General features: G+C 52.2%; 4 protein-coding genes across 4 annotated transcripts; 2 read left to right on the top strand and 2 right to left on the bottom strand.

Moving 5' to 3' along the window:
• Positions 1–3,860: 3,860 nt before the first annotated feature.
• Positions 3,861–5,255, top strand: SPBR_07253 (nrm1-like protein; the record flags this gene model as incomplete). The annotated part of the gene is made up of 2 exons (XM_040765507.1): positions 3,861–3,959; positions 4,053–5,255. The coding sequence occupies 2 exons, from the start codon at positions 3,861–3,863 to the stop codon at positions 5,253–5,255; spliced, it is 1,302 nt and encodes a 433-aa protein (XP_040616974.1).
• A 2,524-nt stretch (positions 5,256–7,779) lies between these two features.
• SPBR_06760 (uncharacterized protein) lies at positions 7,780–9,981 on the bottom strand (the record flags this gene model as incomplete). The annotated part of the gene is made up of 2 exons (XM_040765016.1): positions 7,780–9,470; positions 9,780–9,981. The coding sequence occupies 2 exons, from the start codon at positions 9,979–9,981 to the stop codon at positions 7,780–7,782; spliced, it is 1,893 nt and encodes a 630-aa protein (XP_040616973.1).
• Positions 9,982–14,740: 4,759 nt separating this feature from the next.
• Positions 14,741–16,900, top strand: SPBR_06785 (uncharacterized protein; the record flags this gene model as incomplete). Its single annotated transcript, XM_040765041.1, has 2 exons — positions 14,741–14,751; positions 14,872–16,900. The coding sequence occupies 2 exons, from the start codon at positions 14,741–14,743 to the stop codon at positions 16,898–16,900; spliced, it is 2,040 nt and encodes a 679-aa protein (XP_040616972.1).
• A 1,135-nt stretch (positions 16,901–18,035) lies between these two features.
• SPBR_07222 (uncharacterized protein) lies at positions 18,036–19,475 on the bottom strand (the record flags this gene model as incomplete). The annotated part of the gene is made up of 5 exons (XM_040765476.1): positions 18,036–18,066; positions 18,139–18,940; positions 19,005–19,077; positions 19,160–19,256; positions 19,396–19,475. 5 exons carry the CDS (start codon positions 19,473–19,475, stop codon positions 18,036–18,038), a joined length of 1,083 nt encoding a protein of 360 aa, XP_040616971.1.
• Between the last annotated feature and the right edge of the window lie 4,329 nt (positions 19,476–23,804).

The raw sequence follows: 23,804 nt of genomic DNA, 5'->3' as shown, positions 1-23,804 counted from the left end.
TAGAACGTAGAACGTGATCAGGCCCAAGTTTGTCCGTTGAGCGCCAACCAAGCCACGTAATTTTACGTGCAGCCTCGCCTATTGGTATGTTGTGAGTTGGGGGCCGTTCTCAGCAGCCTCCTTTCGTCTGAAGCGCTTCTCGAAAGGAACTGTAATTTTACGATGCATCAAGGTGTCTTGTGCTTGGTGCACAGAGCCTACGAACGGACCAAGTGTACCCTCTTTGTTGCCAAGGAAGCAACGACTTTTCTTATGCTGTCGTATTCTGCGTGTCGTTAAAATGGATACAAACAGTGGATGCTGCCATTGGTTGCATGCTACTGCGACAGAATACAAGGCAAATCTGTCATGGACTCATCCAGGCTCTCGTCTGTACCCAAGGAGATATGTCATCTCGATCAGCGTATTTAGCGACAATGCGCCTACTAAATATTTGGTATCGCGAAATATGAACTGCCCTACTGCAGACTTAGGATCGACAGTTATCGTCGCTAAATCTCCCTTCCATGGTCCTGGATATGTATCTTACTCCGTACCTACTCGACTCTACCGACGAGACTTGTGCTTTGCCGATGCCTGCCCTTTTGGGCACATCATTGATTGGTAGATAATGTTCAGGTTTCTCTACATGCCTATCCAAGGGTTGGAGCATTTTTGCTGGAGCGTCTCTCCAAACTGTCTTGGGTTGCAGGGATTTAAATTGCTTCTCCCCACTGCTTCCCCTGGTCGCCCACATAGGGCGTTCGTTGATGGGGACACCGGGCGGCTGAGAACTAGGCGTTGAAAATGAATTTGTCTTCTTCATCTCGATCTCTGTAATACTCCATATCTGTATGGAGTTTGTGACACCGGGCACATCATTACTTACGCAATTTGCAAGTACAATTTGACGTTCAAGACGAGTTTGAAAGCTGCATTTTGGCTCACTTGTTTCTCGTGGGCTCTGTTGCTTACAGGAAGGTTGTAATACAAGATCAGGCATAAAGAAAACCACCCTTAGTTCTCAAGATTTATTCCCCCTCCCTGTCTTGTATCACCCGTTATTTGTTTTCTGTGATGCCCGACCTTTCCGTCTGGCCTCCCGGGTAAATAAGTTCTGTTCCGGGAGTTAGCAATGTTTCGAAAATAAATACGGCCGAAGAAACAGAGGACTGACAATTCAAGCTTAATAGCTGGTTAATACGATATCCCTTGCATACGAACTATTAAGATGTACCGATGCATACCTCTTCCGGATATAGTGGTATTCACACAGTGCGGCCAACATCTCCTCCTCTGTATATCAACAACCGTTGTCAATAACTCCCGCAGTTGCCCCTATTCCGGGTTTCGTTTGTTTTCTTTTTCGCACTCATGATGACAAGCAATACAGCTGATGTGAAGAGACAAAGCACGTCCTCGGACCTTTTTTTGTCAGCCTCCTAATTTTTTTTTTCTCAATTTACTATGAATCTCCTTGTTAGCTGACAATAAAGCTCGCTGCCATGAAGCACCTCGAATCAGCGCGCAAGTGATGGTAAGAGTGTGAGACCAGGTAGCAGCAACCAGGCCTACTTTCTTGTCAGTCTCTACCTTACCTCCTCTTGCATCTCAGACCTGGGAAACGAAATACTCCACACGGAGAGATGTTCCCCAATTGGCTCTTCGTTCGTTCTCAAACGGTTGTGCAGGGACAGAGTTATGCACAACGGCGCCTCCGTCTTTCCTCCATTTTCCCCGTTGCGCCAATTGTTCGCCAGGGATGTAAATCGTCCGCATCAGACGAGACCTGCGAGCCTCAGTGCGCCGTAGCAGCTCATCACCCATTCCAAAGAGAGGCGAGAAGTTGCTCTTCACGTGCCCTGTGTGCCCCATCTGTAGCTTCTGTAAGTCTTGCGTCCACTTCATCTGTCTTGCCGTCCAAATTAGGCAAGTGAGGCCTTAATCATTCACCAGTTCTGTCGTCTTCCTCGTGCTCTTTGTTGGGTCTGACTTTCTAAGTATGGAGTGGGGATGTTGTCACTGAGACGAGCATCTCTTGGTTTCCAGTGCCATACGTCCGAGCCCACCGGTAGATATCTTACCATTTCTTTGGCCGAGGTTCTGATCCGTTTGACGAGTCCAAATTTACATGCGTCTAAACGAGTCCTACGCTCGCTCTTGCCAATTCTATACCTTCCGTTGCCGACCGAGTGTGGCACTCGGCGCCGCACAACGGTTGCCAGGGTCGGCCGAATTGGCAGGAGTGGATCTCGTCCTCTCGATGCAAGTCCGGAGCAACCCATCCACGATGTACACAGCTTGCCACCAGAACCCCCATATCCCTTACTCCCCTTCCTAATTGAGAAAAGTTCTCCCCGTCTTTGACGGGCAATGCCTGCAAACAAAAAGGAAGGAGTGGAAAATTGCAGGCCGTGTCTACCTTTGCCCACGGCAACCAGCCTTACTGCATGTGCTGTTACTACGAGCCCCGTCGCTGTGCCAGAGCACTGTAATCTGGGTGGTGCAAACCAACCGCGGGTTAGTTCACAGTGGGTATCGTGAAGAAAACAGCCCTGTCGCCCGCTGTACCATCCGTCTCTTGCCCCCGTCCGGCCCCATAAAAAGGTGGCCTGGGCGTCTGTTTGGCAGCAGCTGGTTTGAGTGGTTTGTAACCTAATCTGCCGGTTTCCACGGAACACATTTTTCTTCATTTTTCTTGTCCTTAAATTCTTGGAGCCCCGGAGCACCCCTGGCCTGGCGCTGGGGCCTAGGCTTGTAGCATCCGTTCTTTTGGCCTACTCATCTGTCAGCCGCTCGCCACTATGCTCCTTCCCCATCCTCTGGGCCATTTGGTTGGCTAGCCGCCCTTGCCAAATCGAACAGGACACCAGCCTGTAAGACATAACGACTGGCTAGTAGCATTTTGTGCCGCTGTAGCTCCTTCCCCTTCCTCGTCTTTTTCCCTCGTGCTATCGCTGGTCCTCATCCCTTCCTTCCGTTCCTGGGGCCTTTCAACCTCCTTCCTTTCCCGCTCTCATACTGTTCACAGTTCGGCAGTCTCTCGTGCTCCTCGCTCGTTCTTGTCCTCTCCTCTCCTTTTTCTTACTTTCGACCTCCATTTTGCTCTCACTGTTCCCAATCGTTCCTTTGTTTTCTCTCAATCACACCCGCTCTTTTCAAAACATTACAACGCACCTGATTTTTGCAGACCGTCGTCTCTCCTTTGCGTCTCACCTGCTTCTTTCATCCCTCGCTCTTGGACTGGTCTCTCCTCCCTTGCCCTTTTCAGACAAGCCCGAAGAGCTGCAAATCCAGGATTCCTAGAGTGCTAAGGAGGTCTGCGTGACAATTCGACTAGACTCGGTCCATCTCGCCGCCTGCTACTCCTACTCCTCTTTTGTTGTCGTCTTTCCTCCTCTCTCTCCTCGCCCCAATCTCTCACATTCTTTTTGTTTCTTGTCTTTCTTGTCCTCTGGCATTACGAACAATCTCAAAAGCACGCATACTTCGCCGTCGTGACGAGGCCGGCCTCATATCTCACAAATACGCATAATACACGCCGTCTTGGATTTTACGAGACAAACCACGCCACACAACACCCCCCTACAGTGTGCACACGCTCGTTTTGTTACAGCAGGCTCTGCAAGCGCCTTGCGGAACCTCGTCGTGCGTCTTGCGAGACCCCCCTTTGGCCTCGCATCCAGGTTCAGTTCGGGACCCAATCAACCTAGACCTGCAATTTCCGCCCACTTGACGGAGCACCATAACTTTTCTTGTAACGCCCCACAGAGCACCTGCTCTTGCAACATCAAACCTTTTTTTTTCAGATTTGGATCTCGCTTGATTCCGACAGACACCGAACTGGAATATATCAAGAAACAGCCCAGATTAGGAGAACCATGATTACCTCGACCTCGATGCCGTCTGCAACGGCGACGCTCACCAATCGACCAGATGTCGTCGCCGACCGAGTTCTGCGGAGAGCAGAGCTGGGCAAGGTACGTCCTTACACTAACATCGTCGACAGTCTTCTTTCTTCCCTTCGCCTTGTCTCCTTTCTCTAATCGTCTCCCTATTCTTCTTCGTTTTAGATGGCTCGCCGACTCCAAAACCGCCTTGCCCTTGCCCAGTTCAAAACTCGCCATGGCTGGGAAGACCTTTCCTTCGACGTGATCGAGCCCAAGTACGAGGACGAGTTGCGGCGGAAGCGGGGGTCCGACGGAGACGTCATGTCGGACTCTTCATCCAGCACATCCGACATGGCGTACCCTTCCGGCCGTACACTAATGAGCTCCCCCCTTAAAGCACCACTCTTCTCCGATGCCATCGGCTCCAGCAACGGCAGCACAGGCCACCGCAAGCGGACCTATGTGGCATCCTTCGACGATCTCAACCACGTCCCACACCACAGCGGCCGCCGCGCCAGCTATATCATGTCCAGCCCCAGCAAGCGCTACCGGTCATCGCCACCTTCAAACAGACACGTTTCAGGCCCGTTGACGTCGTCCTACTTGCCACTGGAAGGTGCTTCTTTCTCCGGCCACGCCTCCTGGAAGGACCACCACCAACTGTCGCACAGCTCGCCCATCAAACCGAAACGCCAGCAGCACTTCACGACAACAGCAGGACCTGATGTGTCCTTGTTCCCGGGCACACGCCGCATTGCCGACGCTCTGTCTGTTGTGAACTACAATGCCAATCAGTCTAGCGACGACGAGCTTTTGCCGACACACTCGTTCCGCACCAGCAGCATGTCTCTGGGGCCTTCGACCTCCGGTCTGACATCGACTGTCGCAGGCAGCCACGCCACCCGTACCGGGTCGCCACCCAGCACACCTCCGATGCGCCACCGTGGCCTGCCAAATGGCAACGGCCGTCGCAAGAAGAAGGCCACTGGCAACGATATTCTAGAAGACGACGAGAACAACCACACTGGCTTGGGTATCGACCAGGTTGAAGGCGCGGGTGGCAAGTCCGGCGTCGAAGGCGCCGACCTTCTTCTTTTCCTTGCCGCCTCGCCTTCACCAGCCAACCCCAACGGTCGCAGCCGCATGGATCCGCCGTCGACACCGCCGTCCAAGTTCAACAACCTAGCCCTGCCGTCGTCGATGATGACTACGCCTGGTGGCGGCAGCATGTTCCCCAATACCCCCGGCCAAGCTTTTGACTTTGCTGACTTCGTCAACATTACGCCCAGCCCAGCACAAAAGCCTTGGAAGACACCCAACTTGCTGGGATCCAAGACCCCGATGAGTGTCACCCGCCGGCGCCTCACGTTTGACGAGCCTCTGTGATCTACACAACTCGGCGTTGTTGTTCTGTATCTCTCCTTGATTTCGTCTGGGCGCTTTCCACATACTCACTCGTCACATTAATGCCAGCTTTGGATTGCTCACAATACCCCTCCCCCTTTCCTCCTCATACCTCAACTCTACCCCAACCTCTTTCCTATCTGTCCAACTACCTCACTACGTTTTCATTTATGTACATGATACCTCCCAGCGAGAACCTGGCTGGTTCTGGGTACTCTACGGAAAGCTTATGGTTTCCTTCCTTTTTGTTTCTTTTCACCCTACTGCATGTTACATCTCAGTTTTTCACACGTGTTCATCAACGTCTCACGAATGCCGCTCTTTGAGCCTTTTTTTAATTCAGCTACTCGCATCATATTGTTTCTCGTTTCATGCCCCCCTCTTTCCCTCTTATCCGCCTTTTTGCCTGGCGTGCATTAACAATCACACTAACTACCCACATCCGCGCCCGAACCCTTCTTTGATCCCGGCTCTTCTTTCCCTTTTACCTCTATTCGGTTTTTTTTTTCGTCTCTATTTTCTGTTATATACGAAACACTGTTTCCTGTTTTGACGTCCTTACTGTGTGCATTCTACCGGCCCGATAAATGGGACCTAGTGCCTGTTTGTGCGAGTTGACTAGGTCCTTGTCGCGACGGTCTTTGCACAATTTTGCGCATTTCCACATACTCTTCACGTCTGTTCAATTGGAACAGACTAGAGAATAACAATCCAAAAGCAAATCACAAGAATATTCTTTGAAATACAAAAAAAAAGTCAAATCAAATTTTCACATCGTAAGATACATAAGTGAAATGCTGCCTGGTTTGCACGATGCGAGCTGAAAGACCCTCTTTCTGGAAGACATTATTTAATTGTTGCCATCCCCTGCCAACCTTGGCCCTCTCGGTGGTCTCACGCTGAACCCAATTGGCTGAGACAGATTGATAACACCTATCCGGCAAAGACGGTAAGGGAACAAACGGCAAAAAGAGGGTGTGAAGATGGTGTGCTGGCAAAAGAAACTTAAAACATGGGTCATGAGCATGCACACGTACAATCGTGGACACATGAAAACCAAAATGGCGGGGAGGTGAGTGGTGACCCGCGCGTTGCGAGAAAGCCGAAAAAAGGATGGACACCAAGCTCGAGGTGAGGTTGGAAAATTAGCTTCGACGCGACTTTTCGCGTTTTTTTGGACGCGCGCCCGCAAAGCTCTTTAAAAAGACGCGTTCCAATGGCCCGTAGCCCCGCTTTTTGTGTGACCGATTGAACCGCTCAGCCTTTTTGGTGGGGCTCATTAAGTTAGCGTGGTTTGGTTGTGTCCATCGTCACATTTTCGAAATCCTTTTTGTTCACGCCACCCTCTTTGTGCAACATTTCGCTTGATGGCGAATTGTGTGCCAATACGGAGTCATCTGTACGGAGTATGGAGTACACAAAAGTGATATCAGCGCGCAGACCGTGAGGAGGTGAAAATGAGACATGAAGGAGTAAAGAACACAAGACGAAGGCAATCGTCATCTCTCACCCAAAGCACAATGTAATTACCTCGCCGACAAGTTGCTGCCATACGATAGTAGAGAATAAGTGCGCCTGTCATCGTCAGTTCAAAACAGTCCTAATGTAACACACTCCCCCAACTGATTTTCAACCCAAGAATGGCCTCTTCAAAGAATATTCCGTTAGGAAGACGGTTTTTGGTTGCACGGTCGACTTATCATGCTGTCAGATGATAGATATTCTTGCCTGCCAAGCTGCTTTCTAGCTGAGGACATGGCTTTGTTGAAGTGCATATCAAAAGAGGACAAAGCGGCCAACTAATAACATGGCGGTTTGCGGTGGTCCAAGCAGGTGTATGCCGTATGTCTGAGCGTAATCCGTACTTTATTTAAAATTACCAGATAATGTCATCAATGGATGGGCTGCTATGCAATCAAATGTATTATTTATAAGTAAACAAAATGTGACTACAAACACTGACGAGGAGAAAATACGCTGTACGACGTGCAACATCACCAGCCCAAAAAGTCATGTCTCCCTTGGGCCAGCCTTTGTCAGCAAGAATTGGTTCGGTAAGTAACAAAATAATAATTGAGAGGACATGCATCCCGGTATATAAACGAGTGTAGCTAAAGGGAGAGTTTGCATCTCCTTCCCTCTGAAAATTGTTTTCAACCATCCTTTCCATAATTTCTGGGTATTCCGCGTGATTCTCGTTACCATCGTTTCTCCGCCCCGCCCAAAAATTCGTCACCTGAAAGGTTGATTTCGAAGCGATAATAAAAAAAACGAGGGTACGTGGGCCACATGAAGACCTACTACAGAAAAGGGAAACATAAAACAAGAAACAGGGACATAACAAGAAAAGAGGGACCAGATAAGGGCAATTTAAAACAAAAACAAAAACAAACCGAAAACATCGAAACATCGCTCAAGTTGAAAACGTAACATCTGAACAGAAAAAAAATATGTCGCCCATTTGGCATTTCCACCACATTTTCCCCTACTTGTCGACGGTTCGTTTTTATAAAGCCTTCCCAACGCTGCTGCTGCTTTCGTCGCTATTGCTTCTCTGTCGGCCTTTCGTTGGGCTATCTCGTCGTCGGTCACTGTTGTTGTCCCCCCACATCGGTGCTGACGGTCCAACATCTGGGCCAGGATCGCTCCATTCGCCCATGCTCACACCGCTGGAGTATTTACTGGTGAAGCTGTCCCCACGCTGGTGCGCAGTACGAGGACGTCGGATCTCCCCAGTGCCAACGCCACCAGAGAGGCGACTGCCTGATGCGTCAGACATTCTTGGCGCGTTTGACGACCCAGCCACGCTCATGTTTGACGATGTCACCGTCCTAGGTGTCGAGCGGCCGAGCTGAAGCAGCTCTGGGCGCTCCAAGTCGAAGGGATCTGAGCGGAAGCGGTTACGTTTTGCGGATGTGTCAACCGTGTTGACCGTCTGGACTGAGTCCCGATACATGGACTCTAACCTGAAGTCGGTCAGACGGTCGTTCTGGCCGCGAGAGCGCCGAATGTCAGCCACATATGTATTCGGCTTTGGGTTCGAATATTCGCCGCCGTTGCTGCGGATGGCGTTCGCGTCAGAGAAGGGGTTGTTCGTTTGGCTGACTGCCAATGGCGCGGGCTTAGCCGACTGGTGGGCAACGGCGTTGGAGTCGCTAAACGGGTCATCGAAGTCGATGTTGAGGCGGCCTAGGTAGTCATTGTTGCCGCTGCTGCCTGTGCGACCGCGGTCCATGCTAGCCCGCTTCTTCTTGCTGTTCTTCTTGTTCTGGGCGGCCCTTTCGAGCTCGCGCTCGTCCATGCCCAGCAAGGTCAGGAAGTCGGGCTGGCCGTCCTTGTTGTTCGGCTGCGCATCCATGAGGCGCTTCTCATTTTGACCGCCTGCATCCACGTTGCTTCTGCCACGGAGCTTTGAGGTCAGTCCGGCACCCGCACCTGCAATACGGCCAAACCAGCCTGCAACGCGATCCTTGGCTGCCGCGCCATAGCCCCCATTTACAGCGTCAGTGTTTTCCGTGTTGTTCGTAGTGTTGCTGTCGCGGCTGCCGTTGACATTGTTGGCCTCCATGAACTGCGAGTTGCCCCGGTCCATGTTTACACTGCCATTGGAGGCGCGGCTTGCCACCATGTCTCCAAAGCGTCCCTTGATTCTCCGGATGTTGTAATCCAGAGTTGCCTTGATGCGTTCCGTCTTCGGCGTCGGCCCAATGCTGCCGCGGTTAATGACATATTCACCCTTCTCGCCGTTCCTCATAGTTCCATCACCGCCACCACGCCCCCCAAACGTGGCCGGGTCTGTCGACAAAGGTGTAAGCAGAGTGCTGCGGCGTCTCTTCCGCATCCGGCGGCGCCAGAACCAGACTAAAAATGCAACAAGGCACAGAAATGCCACTCCACCGATCACGCCGCCAGCAATAGCAATGGTCGCCTCTGGGTTCGTTCCGGGTGTGTTCGTTACAGCACCTATAGCTGCGTTGTTCCCATCGCCACCGGCAGCTGCTGCGGCCGCTGCCGTCGAAGATCCATCATCTGTAGCTTCCGGGGGTGCGGCAATTGTCGAGAAAATTGCAGCGCCGTTTCCGTTTGTAATACTTAGAGGGCCACCTGTAGCCACACTCGCTGCCGCCGCCGCACTGGCAACTGACGCCGCCGCTGCGGCTCCGGCTGGTGTTCCTTGCGTCGCGGTCGTGGCCGATGCTGTGGCTAAAGTGGCTATTACGCCGGTATCAGCTTGACTGGGCTGTATTGTTACAGGGGTGGTTTGTGCTTGTGCCTGTGCTTGGGGAGAAGAGACACCGGGAACATTCTGGTTCGTGGGAAGTGCAGAGCTGGTTGTGCTAAGGGGAGAGTCGGTCGTGGTCTCTTGCACATCTGGTGCAGGAGCCACATTCGCTTCTTGTGTAGAGGTGGAAATGCTTGTGGAAGTGGAAGTGGTAGTGGCAGAGGTGGAGGTAGAAGTAGATGTAGTTGATGTGGATGTCACCAAGGTAGAAGTGGTCGTCGTACTGTCAGAAGTAGCCGAGGACGAAGCCGCCTGCACCGCGCTGAATGTGGCCTGCACAGTGCCTCCGTTTCGATTGCCATTGTTGGCCGCCGTGGTTGCGGCACTTCCGCCGCCTCCGCCCCCAGCCTTTGGAACGGCTGTGCATCTCTTGCCACTGATGGTTGTGATGAACTGGCCGGAGGCGAGGTTGGCGTTGGTCGACATGGTGATATCGTCGACTGGCGTTCCTATTACGGTGGCTATAAGAGAAGAGTCGGTGGCAGAGCGGGAAGAGAAGGATCGTGAGATGTCGATGTCTTCTGTGGCCGTGTCCAGACGAGCCGTGAGGTGAAATAAAAACCCGAGAACAGTCGACGTCCGGTGAATAAATGGTATATAAACAAGGTTGTCGACACCAGGCGAATCCAGTCGCACGACGAGAAAGAAAGAAAAGAAAAATTGAAGCGGGCCTCGTAGGCCAAGTTCAGTTGAAAACGTTCATGAAAGCTGATCGTGAGAAAATTGGGTGAAGGAGGAAGAGAGGTGGGTACGCGTGTAGTTTTCTTCGGCGAGCAGACAAGAACAAGAAACGTCCAAGCAGACGGCTGGCTAGACAGGTGACGGACAGAAGACAGGACTGGAGGACGGAAGACGGGAGATGGAAACAGAAGGGTGGTGGCCAAAGTGACGGGGAGTGTGTGAGAGCGTGCGGATGGGGCGGGGATGAGAGAGTGAGGAGGAGATTCGAGAAGGAGGGACGGGATCCAGAGTTGTCGGCAAAAAGATATTGAGAGACTGCGAGAGCGAAACAGTCCGGAATTGCAAATAGAATGGTTGAGTAACAGAGATGATCTTCGGATAAGGAGGAGGCGACAATAACGAAACGAGAGAGAAGGTGAGGTCGATGGCTAAGGAGAAGGCGAAAAGAGGCAAAGGAAAGGAAGTCGAAGTTGCAGATAATAGCTGGAAGCGGCCCAGAAGCTTGAATAGTGGGAGAGACGACGATCCAAACAGATATGACGGCTAAAGTCGAAAGAATAAATGCGAGATGAGAGACAGAGGAATGAAGCGTTGTGATGCAAGAGATCAGAGGCGCGAGGATGAAAATGGAGAATGCCAAAGTCGTTGAGAGTGATAATTACGCGGATGAATTGACGAGAATCAATGGCTTGAGAAACAACGTGAGAAAAAAGTTTCGAAAGAAGGAAAAGATGAAGGCGAAAATGAGGACGAGAGAGAGAAAGGGCAGACTAGATCTGGAGAAGCACACTCCAAGGGAAAGAGCGAGAGGAGACGCCAGCAAACAGCTGGGAAGGAGGTCTGGGAAAAAGGCGTTTCGGAATCATCAAGGCCAGGCTGCTCTTACCTATGTTTCTGTCGCTCATGCCACCCCTGCCTGTTCGCTCTTTCCTTGTGGGTTCTACAACACACAAAGCAACGGTAGTACTACAGTTTCTACTTTGAAGATCTTCACAGGAACATATCAAGTACAGAACAGCCAACTCGGAAGTGGTCGACACATGTGAGAGAAGACCAGAGAGGGAAGAGAGGGGAATGCACATCGCCAGGGAGAGAAGTTGAGAATGTTCGATTCTGTCAGAACGCACGATGCTGTGCAGGATTGATCGTTGTTTGATACGAGGGCCAGACAATACGGGATTGGTCAGATCCTTGTCACAGACCCCCAGGAGTTAGAAGGTACGAAGTGGGAAGCAGAAGAAGAGTCAGAGGACGCTGGCGATTGCGCCAAGCATCGCTATGGCTTGGATCTCTGACGTCGTTACTTGCTTGGACCCGTGAGCTGCGCTCGGGTGCGCGTGATGATATATCTGGCAGATGGTGCAGGCTGGCATATTGGCTATATTTACCTCCAGATATGGATGAATCCGGTGCTGTATTGGTGGAAGCGCAGGACGCGGCTGTAAAAAGGACGGGGCCGCGCTTTGACACACGGGATTCGCAACATCCCCTGTCCTGCGACACACCTGAGGCAAAGCCTTTAGCGGGGCCGGGATGAAAGCAATGGATGGTAAAAGGATGCATTGGGTCAGCTCGGTAACCAATCGTCGATTTGGGTCTTTTATCGATTCTTAATAAGCCTGCTTATTTTTCAGTCTGGTCATTGTTGACCACCGATGTCGCTATTCAAATTCTTTTGACTGGAGAGAAATTTCTGGTGAGAACTACTGAAAATCGACACAGAAAGCCCATATGGAGGAAAGACTGAATATTGACAAAAAAAGACCACATCTGTGCAAGGCAATCAACCAACAACAGGAAGGACAATGAACAGGTCCCTGGTCCCTCTCGAAGCGCTGAAAGGGCCTTGATGGTGATACACAGGATGCTTCACCGTGGAGGATAGCCCAAGTCAACATCCACAGCCAAAGCCGCACCACTGGAGCCTAGGCATTTTTATGTCCCGGCCAGTAAATGCAGATTCGAAATGCCAAGCCAATTGCTGTTTCGACGTTTGTTGACCTCCAGTCAATGCCAGTCTCTCTGTTGTAGTCCTGGCCGTCGATGTCCATATATGCGGGGCTGTCAGCACGATTGATAGAGGGACTGGGAGATCCTACATAAAGGCAACGGCCGGGCTACCACATTTCGCTACACGGTCTCAATGACGACAGAACTGCTATACGATGTCCTGCATAGCCAGCCGTGACATGGTTCACGTGTGCCATGATAATCAGCACCTCCTCGTTTCCACAGCCAGCAATACCATGATTTTCCTCCAAGCAACAATTGTTCCTTGTGAGGTCGTTCTTGTCATAACACTGTTACATTGACAGACGCTTCTGTGTCGCCGGGTGTGCTCCCTGCCGGACCAAGGGTTGTGTTGTTGTTTTCCCTTCTCTTTTCTGAACAGCTACATTGGGCCGTCAAGAACTCCTGCTGTGTCGTTCTACTTGAGTCTCTTCCTTCCTTGCGATATGATCTGCGATCATCAAACAGTGCGACGAGATAAAATATACATTAGCTACTCCAGCTAGCAACCTTCGCACTGCTTAATTGTTTGTTTGCCATCGGCTTCAGGATCGTGACCAGATACCGCCGGAAAGCCCTGGCGTGAACAAGCGGCGACCTGACATCCTGCGGTACAGCGGGACCTAAAGTTAGCTCCCGCGGTGGCGGACAGCATGACTTTCGTTCCTAGTTAAAAGTTACTTGCAGGTACTTCCGTACAGAGAGGGCCGGAAGTAGGTCTAATGTCATTTTTTCTTGTCTTCGGTGGCGTATTTTCTTACAGATATATACGAGATACAGAGTGCATAATAAGGGTAGGTGCTGCTACTGTCTTGTGCAACCAAGCACCAGCCGTGCCTTCCCATCTTTGCCCTATCTGCTGAACCGTTTTCGTTGCTGATGAGCGCCACAAAGTGGCAAAATTTTGCATAGAGTGCCACTCTCTCCTCCGTGTAAGAGTGATTGATGATAAAAACCGATACCGCCTTCTGTCTGGCCCTGGCTCGCAAATTGTCGTCTCGAAAGCAGCTTCCACGCTGGGGACTTCCGCTCTTTCTATCCCCACTAAACAGCCAAAAGCCAGCAAGCCCTGGGCACTCTCTTCTCCACACCCGGCGGGGTATCTTTTCCTGGATTGCTCTTTCCTCGTTTACTTGGGCGGTGAGCTGGCCAGCATGGTTGCATTCCGTACGGAGTGCCAGCACAGCGTCTACGACATACGAGTATCCTACTTGTGTGATTGAAAGAGGACCGCCTGCCTACAGGGAAAAAAAAAAAAGAAAAGAAAAGGAAAAGAAAAAGAAACGAGAATAGTGTGGGGTAACGAAAGTTGTAATGCATCGAGAGGTAACGAGGGAAGGCGCCGCCGACAGTCTAAGGCCTAGATATAAAAGAGGAAGGCCACAAAGGAAGAGGGCAAGTGCATGGCAAGAGCGCCTTCACAACCAGATTAGACGCGCCTGATTGAAACGGCGGGGGAGCTGCGATCTTCGGCGAGCAAGCGTGGCGTTAGCGGCGGCCTTTGCACCCACGCTTTTTGTGACTGGTGCCAACGGCAGCGAGCTGCACTCACCTGTTAGTGCTTCCCTGGAGAGGAAGGAGGAGAGGAAGGAGCAGCACAAAGAACGAGTCTCCTAAAACAGGCAGGAACGACCTGAGCCGAGCTCGCGACTTCTAACAATATTTCCTAGGCTGCAATTTGCAATCTTTATAGGTAATTTCATTCTTGGCCCTTCCACGTCCAACATCACTTGCTTCCCCAGCCAGATCGTCAGATCGTCTGCAAACCACGCAGCGACCGCCAACCTGTCAAAGAATCCGCCAACAAGAGGCCCCTCTTCCCACGAGGCCGCACTGGGGACCTCTACCGCACTTTACTCCCCCCCTCCCACATGACCTCTCACAGCTCTCTCGTTTCGTCTCACCTCCTCTCTTCACCTTCTCTCCAGCTTCACGCATTTTGTCAGGGTTTGCGACCTCAGCTTGTCTTCGCGACGGGCCTCGATCCACCGCGTTTTTGTATTTCTCGCCGCTTTTAGTCTTGTTTGCCCTTCCCATGAGCAATCATGTTTGGGAACCTGCCCATCTTCTGTAAGTATCCGCCTCTCTTTGACATCATTTTCGAATACCTGTTTGAATTGCCCCTTTGTTTGACGATGCTGGTCCCCTAGCATTGTTTCGGACCTTGGGTCCCTGGGTGCTGCCGTTTGGCCTCTTTATATCAACTGCCTTGACTCTGGTTCACAGTCCCCATCTTATCCGTCATTTGCCAACGCTCTTGGGTCGGCTCTGTTTATGCCTCTATACGCCATTAACAGCCGAATCAAAGCATGATTCCCCAACTTTTACATTCCCGTTCGGTGGGCGTCTGGCACATTCACATCCTTTGCTAGTAGACTGCCAGTGGTGGAAGTGATTGCTGGACCCTCTTGTCTTGTTAATGCCTTCGAATGGTTCGTTCAGGTTCGCAGCGTCTCATCCATCACGCTTGCTAGGTCTGATCGCCTTCGCACCAATGTCTATCTCGTGTGCTTGTCTCGGCTTGGCCGCGACCCGTTACTGTTTTCCTTCCTTGGCCTTGCCCATTCATGCCTTCTGCCTCTCTTCTTGCGATTTGCCCCATCATCCGAACTTCATCTGACCAAGCCACACTGTAGCAAATGCGCTTCCATCGACGCCTCCCAAAGATGTGCCACCGCCCACACCCGTGAACTTCCCGCGCTACTTCGCCGACTTAACGGCGGGCGGCGCCGGTGCGGCTTCTGGTGGCCCGTCTGGGCCCACCAAGAAACTTCCTCTGACGGCCATCCTGCAGAGCATTGTGCGCCCAACGGATATTGGCCTTGAGCACTTTCAGGCCCTTGGCGTCCACATCAAGCAGAACGCCGAGCCCACAGTCCTCATCCCTGAATACCACACCCTCGTTCCCGATTTTTCCACGTGGGAGGACATCTCATACGACGATGCCCGCGAACTCAACGAATCTACACGGCGACCGCTTAACAACGGCAACCGGTCTCCGGGTATCCAAACCTACCTGGACCGGAGACGCGAATTGTCTATTGATAATAACGCCGCCTACCGGTCCGTGCGCCGTATGCAACCGCTACAACCCGGCCAGCCGGCAGTGCGGCTTGGTAACGCCTACGAGTTTTACCGTCATCTCGAGAGCTTCTCTGCGTATTGGGATGACACATCAATGGCGCTGCCTCCGGACAAAAACCCCTCCAAGTCGCCAAGTGCACCGTCGGATAGAGCCGACGCCCCCGATTCCAAGACCGCCAACGAACAAGGCGACGAAAGCATCGATGCCGATGGCGGCGACGGCAATGAGAGCGGTTGCGATTCCGTCTCTTCGGCATCCTCTACAGCAGTTACGACGGACTCGGAAAGCAAACCCTCATCACCAGCCAAGGACGGTGTACCGTCCGTTCCCGAGTTCCGCTTCTACCGAACCAACGCTGGCAGTCAGATGCCGCCAGAATATCGACTCCATATTATCACAGCTTTCCTCAAGCTTGTCGCCTATGACTTTGGCTGCAACGTTTCTGCACCCCGTGTGGAGCCCCGTCTATACCTCAACACGGGGACAATATCGCTCGAAGAAGCGCAAGACAATCCGTCTGACAAAAAAGGTAACGTTGAAGATCAAAAACAAAACCAGGATCAGCCACACGCAGTCCAAGCGTTGAGGTATCCAAAGGGCCCCAGCTCTTACTTTTCCTCGGGCTGTGTCTTTGTATTCCGCACACCCTCAACACGGGAAGCGGCCCGCGCAGGATTCGTCGACGGTCCTCTAGCCGCCGTCAGCGCCCGCCATACGACAACGTTCTCCAGCTCTGAGGAAGCAGGGTCGGACAAAGACTCGTCTATCGACCTTGCACGTGAACTCGTTGCGGCACTCCTGACAGCCCAACACCGGGCACGTGAGGGCCGTGCAGAGCGCCGCATAGGCAAAGGCGAGTGGTGGGCTACGAAGCCGCGCTGGGGTGGCGGCTCTGGCGGCCCAATTGGTCGCGAGGTGGACTCCGCTCCCAATACAGACGAGGTCCTAGATACCACTGCAAAGGAGGAGGGTGCTGGCACCAGTGCTAATGAACCTGGAGGCGGAAGCGGCCTTGATAGCGGTGCTGTCAGCAGTGGGCTACCCCGGCCCGGACGATTTTCATCCGGAAGAGGGGCCGGAGGTATCAGCGGAGGCGGCGGCGGCGGACGAGCCAACCTGATGAATGCCCTCGAATCTGCCTTTAGCATCACTGGTATGCCCGTCCGTGGCGCGACGAAAAAGCCGCGCAAAGGCTTGGCAATGTACGACAACTACCGCATGGTGCGCCCCCCGAGTTCTAGCTGGGACAAAAAGACACGGTTTCAAGCCATTGGCCGGAAAGTTGACGCCGATTACGATGACATATTCGTCGTGAGCGCACTCTTCCACCATATGTCCATTGTGCGTATGCGTGTACCCCAGCGGTTGCTGCAAGCACTGGACGGGGTCGAAGCAGGAGACGACGTGGCCCTGGATGGCATATGGGCAGGGCTTGAAGTGGTTCGCAGTCCTTGGTTCGATTTCTTTAAGTTTGAGGACCGGTTAAAGGCCATGCGACTTTCTTGGGCCATGATGGCCTATCTGTTGCGCGAGCAGGACACTGACATGAAGATGGGCGGTGACGCGTGACGCATGAGAATTATCGGCGAAAGTGAACTGGCGCTGGAAAATATAAAGACGAGCAACGATTTGTCCAGGATTTGCTTTTTATAATGACCTAAAGAGATGCGGCGAAGCTCGCCTTTACGCAACGCTTCATAGTTTTGTAGGTCTCTAAACAATGCAAAATAAAATAAAAAACACTTTTTTCACGGAATTTGAAAAGGGAAAACGACACAAAGTCCTTGCGCATTCTAAATGGTCACTTGTAATATCAGATGAAAAAAAGAAGTAGTAAGTTTATAATATAAGCAAGAGGGAACAAACCAGAGATATAACAACAATTGTGCAAAATGTTGGCTATAAGAAATAGACCGGTCCATCTCTCTTTTGTCCTTAAATAACCCCCCAAAATTAACCCATATACAAATCAGAAATGTAAAATGTTTTTTTATAAAAAAAGTGGTGAGTAAGAATAGAAAGCGCAATGGACGATAACGGAAAAGACAGCTTGACATTCGGTAAGAATTGTCTTTCTGCAAAGGTAGCGAGCAAAGTCGAACACCAAACGCAAGGGCGAAAGGAAAGAATGTTGTAATTTGCCCAGTGGCCACACTAGTGGTTTACTGAAAGAGACCCGGTCTGTCATATAAAGTCTCATTTACATGACAAATAATAGGTTTGTATCTGCGTCTCAGTTAGTATATGGTCGTTTAAGGAACGATTCGGCGTGGTGGAAGGCAGTAACATAAATAAATAAAAATACATGCTTGCAAAAAAGAGGCCTTACCGAGAGGGTGCGAACTCGACAGCTGTGGCTTCTGAGTGTAACGAGTGGATAGCTCGTCACGGATGCTGTTCAACAGCTGAACGTAGCTTTGCTGGGGGTTCTTCCTGAGAGAGGAGATGAACGCCCATGACATGGCGCCGGTGGCTTGTGATGCAATCGTAGCGTCGGCACTGTTAGAAAAAGAAAAGATGTTAGCAGCTGTTTATATCCATCAAACGCAACCCGCAGCCCCTAGTACCACAGTCATCGTCTCCGAAGAACGCTATACCCATCCTGGGGCGCCCACAATAGTAAGAACATTGAGGCTGAAAATACACACAACCACACCTGGAAAACCTCGACATGACGATGCGAGGCCTATCCGACGTGGAAATACTAAATGGTGGGGCATTTGGACCAGCCAAAACTGAACAAATTGAAACCCCGCAAAAACAAGAAACCACAAAAAAAAGTGATGCCAACATGGGAGGGTACGTACGAAGTTTGATCGTCCTTGCTACCTGAAAGCATTATGACGTCGGCCGGCGACGTCTTAGTAGCAAGAGTACGAGCATGTGCCTCATCACCACCGGTTGCTTTCTTGAAGAAGCCCATGATATTATGGGCAACTCCACCAAGATCACCCTGGCTGTAGGACGAGATGACGTTGAGCAGGCCCTGGCCGGCTTCCTTGGCCAAGTTAGGTTCCTTCAGGATGCCCTGCGTAGAGTAAATGTACGGCAAGTCGAGGGCCGTTCCCGAGTGGCATGAATCGAAAATGGCGGTTAGGCGAACGCCAGCTTGTAGTGGTCGGACCATAATGCGGTGCATTTCGTCGTCAGTGATGTGGCTGTGGGTCCGGAAATCGACTGGGTAAATGACTTCGTCGTATCCGTCGTCTTCATCGCCGTCAAGATCTCGCGTCTGACCCCCGTGACCTGAGTAGTGGAAGAAAAGCGAGTCGTTTGGCCGGGCGTCCTTGACCAACCAGTGCATCGCGCGCAGGATGTTCTCTTTGGTAGGTTGGCTCATAGGGTTTTGCTGGTCGTCTGTGAGAATGACCATATCCTCCCGCCTGTAGCCAAAGTTCTCCACCAAGTAGGACGACATGTTCCGGACGTCGTTGATACAGCCCCGAAGTTGTCCCCGCTGGCCGAAGTAGTTGATGCCTATCAAAAGGGCTTTCCTCCGTCCAGTACATTGTGAGTATTGAAAGTTGTAGCCGGTTGGAGCACCGTTACCGAATTGCTGAGGCGTCTGTGGAGGCTTGTGAATGTTCGGGTCGACGTAGGCAGCGCTCGCTAGCTAAGTTAGATATGTCGGAAGATAAAGAGGTGAGCGGGCTCAGTGCACGTCATTACTTACACTGCCGGGGACCGCCAAACTGCTGTTGGCCGCCGTTGAAAGGGACACCGCCAAATTGCTGTTGTGGCGGTTGCTGGGAAGATGCTGTTAATTCTACAGGCCCTACGCAAAGTATGCGAGATGACAACACTTGGGTGAAATGTGACGCGGCGTACCTGGTTGTAACCATATGGTTGCGGGGGCGGCTGATGGTACCCATAAGCCGGGCCGTCAGGACCTGGTGGCATATATCCGTTGAACTGTTGAGGAGGACTGCCAAGACGGAATTAGCATGCAGTTGCCCAAAACACGGGAAGGGTACACACGAAAGCACAATAAAAAGGCACAAGGCGGGCTCCCGGCAGGTTGAACAAGTTCGTGCGTCGAAAGTTAGAAGGCAGAAGTTACTCACGGGTAGTAGCCTTGGGGAGGGAATGCGCCAGGCGGCGGAGCGCCGTAAGGGCCGTAATTTTGTCCTGGGTATCCAGACATGTCTGTGCTGTCTAGTAGCCGTCACGTTGTTGCAAATAGGCCGGAAATGCGCGCAATGAAGCGGCACGCTTCGAATGTCTGGGTCGTAATGACGAGACAAAAGCAGGCGAACAACTAGAATCCGTCGAGGTTCGTCGGGAGGCGCCGAGGCTCTTTCGAAGGTGGGTAGTAACGACTTCGGTGGCTCGACAAAGGATTGTTATGAAGAGGCCAGCAGCACAAATCAGGCCGAGTATGGATTATTCGGTAGGAAAGCGCTGGCAGCTTTGGCACTGAGGGTTAGCATGCATTCGTAGCGAAGAAAGACAACAGATGAATGGCATAAAAAGGCAGTAGGGTTTCCTGTTTGAAGAGGTGATGGATGGGATACTGGGCGGAGGAATAGTAATGGAGCTCATTTAGGTCCAGACTTTAAGAATAGACTCTCTGGGGGTCAGTGCAGTGAGAGCCTTGGGCTGAAGTAAAAAAAAAAAAATGACGGGAACGGACATGGGCGCCACCAGCTGAGAAGGCACGTCCGATGTGCGAAGGCTGAAGGCAAAGGTGTAAGGCAAAGAAAGGTGACAAACAGAAACAATTGCGATCAGAGGTTGAGAGGTCTCGGCTTGAGTCTTAGGACCACGACGTGGGAGAAACAAGCAATGACCGCGCCGAAGAAGAAATAGGGAATGTGACGGAGGAAACAGGTTGTATGGGGAGCCGTGAGGGTGACCGACAGACATGGTACTCGGACCAGAAGCTCAACTTAAGCTCAACTTAAGGTCGCGGTGGGACGCGCAGAGCGTCGCATGGAAATGGAGTGGGGTAGCAACAGGACTGGTGCGGTGTGTGAAGCTCCATGAACAGATCTACGAACGACGAGCACTTACAGCAACGATCGGGAGATTGGGCGATGCCCGAAAGAGGGTCCGGGAGTGGTCGGGGACGAGGGAGAGCCCAGCGTGATGATCGGGTATAAATCGAAACTTTGCGGCGACGACAGAAATATTAAGGCGGGTAAGACGGGCGCTCAAACTGGCAAGTGGCGGAGAGGCGGGGATATAGCCGTGGGCGCTCGAGTTGCTTGGCAAAGGCGGCGAAGGATAGGCTCGTGTGAGGGCGAGAAAAGGGTGGAAGAAAGATGCCCAATGGACGTGAGCAGCGTGACGAGAGGAGGAGAAAAAGAGCAGACGAGGTGGTGGGGGGAGGACCGAGAGGGGTAGCTTTGATTGGATGCCAGGAAGGCCAGGCAAGATCGGACAGAGACGACGGACGCCAGAAAGGAAGCAACGAAGGAAGGTTGGAGCACGGAAGGCAGGAGCTCTGACAAAAAGCTGTGACGATGCAAAAGAGGCCGGGAAAATATGGCAGAATCAGAGCAGTGCGGACCATAAGGCAGGAGGAGAACCTGGCTAACGAAAGGGGTCGGAAAAGAAAGGAAACCGGCGCGGAAGGGCGTGTTCAAGAAAAACAAAGAAGGAAACACCAACCACTGCTGGCCGCTAGCGAGTTCCTCGGGCGGCGGCACCAGGCGACGCAATTGGACAGTGGCAAATTGGAGGTAACTTAGAGGGACGGTTCGCCGTAGCGGGTTGCGGCCTCCTTTGTGTCGGCGTTGCTAACAAGGATGGCTGGCGCGAGAGTCCTTTTGTAGGTTCGTTCCTCCTCCATTCCCATTCCTTGAGTTCTTGCTGGGACAGGAGGGACCCAGCAGGAGCAAACAGACGTGGTCTTGCGCCAGCCTTTTCGCCATGCAACGCCCTTTCCTTTCTTAGCAGGCTCGGAGTTTCCTTTGGGTGGGCACGGCCAGCTGGAGGGGGGGGCTTTGCTTCGCGCTTGCTCCGTAAGTCAGGCAGTCTTGAATGGGAAAGACCGACCTTCGCATAGCAGCGCTAACATATGGGGCAGATGGAGCAGATGGAGCAGATGGAGCAGATTCCAACAGGGCATATGGTTGAGTGCGATGCACAAAGCACGGCTCCGCCTTGTCTGGTCTACATATTCTGTAATTACTTCGTACGTCTAGCAAGATGGGGTCGGATACAGGTGGTTGCAACACCAAAAATACGGACAGTATGACATACAGGGTTACATGTGCGACACAGTCGCGCCTTCCAGCGACCGAACTGACTGCGTTACGTGTACTGCATTTCGATATTTCGATATTTCGATATTTACTGCGATAAGCTGCAGGTGCGATGGCCCCTGCCTTACCATCCAACGCTGATAATTTGGTCGCTTCTCACTTGCCTGGCAGATTCGTGCCCCCCCCCCCCCCTTATTTTCGTTTATTCCCTTGCCGCCGAGGCTGAACATGGCGACAAAAACTTTTGCGCTCCCACGTCGCAATATTGCCACGGCTGATCAACAGAAAGCTCCAGTCGTTGTTCACAGCAGCAACACGCAAAATTCTAGACAGCGCAATTTCCCACCCTAGCAGATCGCGGTTTGCAGAGGGCGGCCAGCAGCCAGCCGAACGTGCCAAAATTACAGACAGAAATATCATGGCCCCGTAAGTAATCAACACATCCCGGCAGGTCGGCAAGTGGGCGTGGTGGTCCTCTCCAGACAGAGCGACTAGAGAGTGATAGGCCGGCGGCCCAAGGGAGCAATGAGTATGCCAACGCACTCACGAAGCCTGCACAGAAACCTGGATAGGCCCAGCAACGGTGGCCAGCTGTGTCCCGGTGGCTTGTACGGAGTATTAATACAGCCTCACACTGCCGCTCCCTGCCCATGCACGCTGGCCAGGGCTGTGCGCCCATGTTCGCGCAACAGGAAACGGGTACGTCCGACTCGAAGGCTTTTCCGCGTGCATGGGTAAGGGACCTCCCGTGCGCACGAAATACAGACGACACCCACCGACCGCATCATAGCCAATTCGCGGACGACCTGCCTCGCGGCGAAAGCAGTAAAGATACATCGATGTAACTTGGGCTCGCTGGTGACGGTCAGGGGTCCCAGCAGTGATTTTTGTTCGTTGCGATTCGGAGACTTCGAAATGCTGCAAACACGCACAGTGTCAACAGTGCGTCGGAGAGGTTTTCAGTTTGTCGACTGGAGCCTCTCGCACGTTTTTGGTTGAAGCCGGGGAAGGCGACCAGCTGAGAACCCCTGTCCATCTGGCCATTGTCCAATGATTTGTCCAATGATGTTGTATACGATGGCGGGCCCGCACATGAGGCTAGACCGTGTTGGTTCAACACGCTGTCGGCACCAAGCGCATTGAGACCGAGCAATCCAGAATATGTGAAGAGAGACATGCCATCAAGAGGCTGTCGACCTGCCAAAACATGAGATTTCATTGCGATGCCGTGTTGGGACGGCAGGGATGTCCTTGCTCAGCTCACACTGGACGCAACAGGGCAGGATATCCCGGGGCCTCGACGAACACAAAAACGTACTGTATGGCAAAATTCGTGTGTGCTTTGGTTGTTATTGTACTCCGCACCTTCGAAGCAGTCTACTGTTGCGTTAGGAAACACAGGGCCTTGCATGCTACACAGGTACGGACGACGCAAGGAATACATGCCCCGAAACATCAGATAACTACGAGTCACAGGAAAACATCCACTGACCAACACGGTAATTACACGGTCCATCACCACGTTGGGACACCAATTGAAGCCACGACAATCGAACCCAGCCTCGACCTTCACTTGTGCACTCCGTCATCCTGATGGAAATACCAGGGCTGCCACAGAGACGGAGGGACTTACTAGCACGTACGGCATGCACTGTGCAGTCCGATGGGCGAGAAATAGGAAACCACAGCTAACAAGCCTTTCGATGCGCCAGACTGGCCAGCATCCCATGAACCAATCCACCGGGACACTCCCTCCTACTTTATCGAACCACGGCATCGGGATTTCCCTCAACCCCCGTCCCCTTGCTCCGCCTTGCTTGTATTCTCTGTGATGTCGCGGGCCTCAGTCTGCCCACCCTGCTCGTGAGTCGCACTATTCTTTCGCGGTCATGGTAAGTCTTACATTCGGTTTCCAGATGGCTGCGTGGCCAGCCTTGTACTCTCCCCATCCTCGTTCTTTTTACAGACACGGCATCATACCGGCAGAGTTCCGGCCATGGCGACGCCGGGTTACCCCTTTTTATAAAATGCAACTGCGGAGTGCGTTGTCGCAACGTCGTGCAGTACGACTCAGTTGATGTCTTTGTGGGCATTAGTCTACCCGAGCTAATGCCGGATGCTGTTCCCAAAGTGTCTAAGCCTCCTTTTCTGGGGAATGCCGGCGGGTTTTCAGCTCTTCGGTGCACACTAGCATACCTGTCATTCACCACCTGCCCATACAGAACACATACGGGAAATACCCATCAAGCACCTTGTCTTGGCGG

The sequence above is a fragment of the Sporothrix brasiliensis genome, assembly GCF_000820605.1.
Source record: "Sporothrix brasiliensis 5110 chromosome Unknown Cont20, whole genome shotgun sequence".
NCBI classification, from domain to species: domain Eukaryota; kingdom Fungi; phylum Ascomycota; class Sordariomycetes; order Ophiostomatales; family Ophiostomataceae; genus Sporothrix; species Sporothrix brasiliensis.
This window is presented reverse-complemented; position numbering and strand designations above follow the sequence as displayed.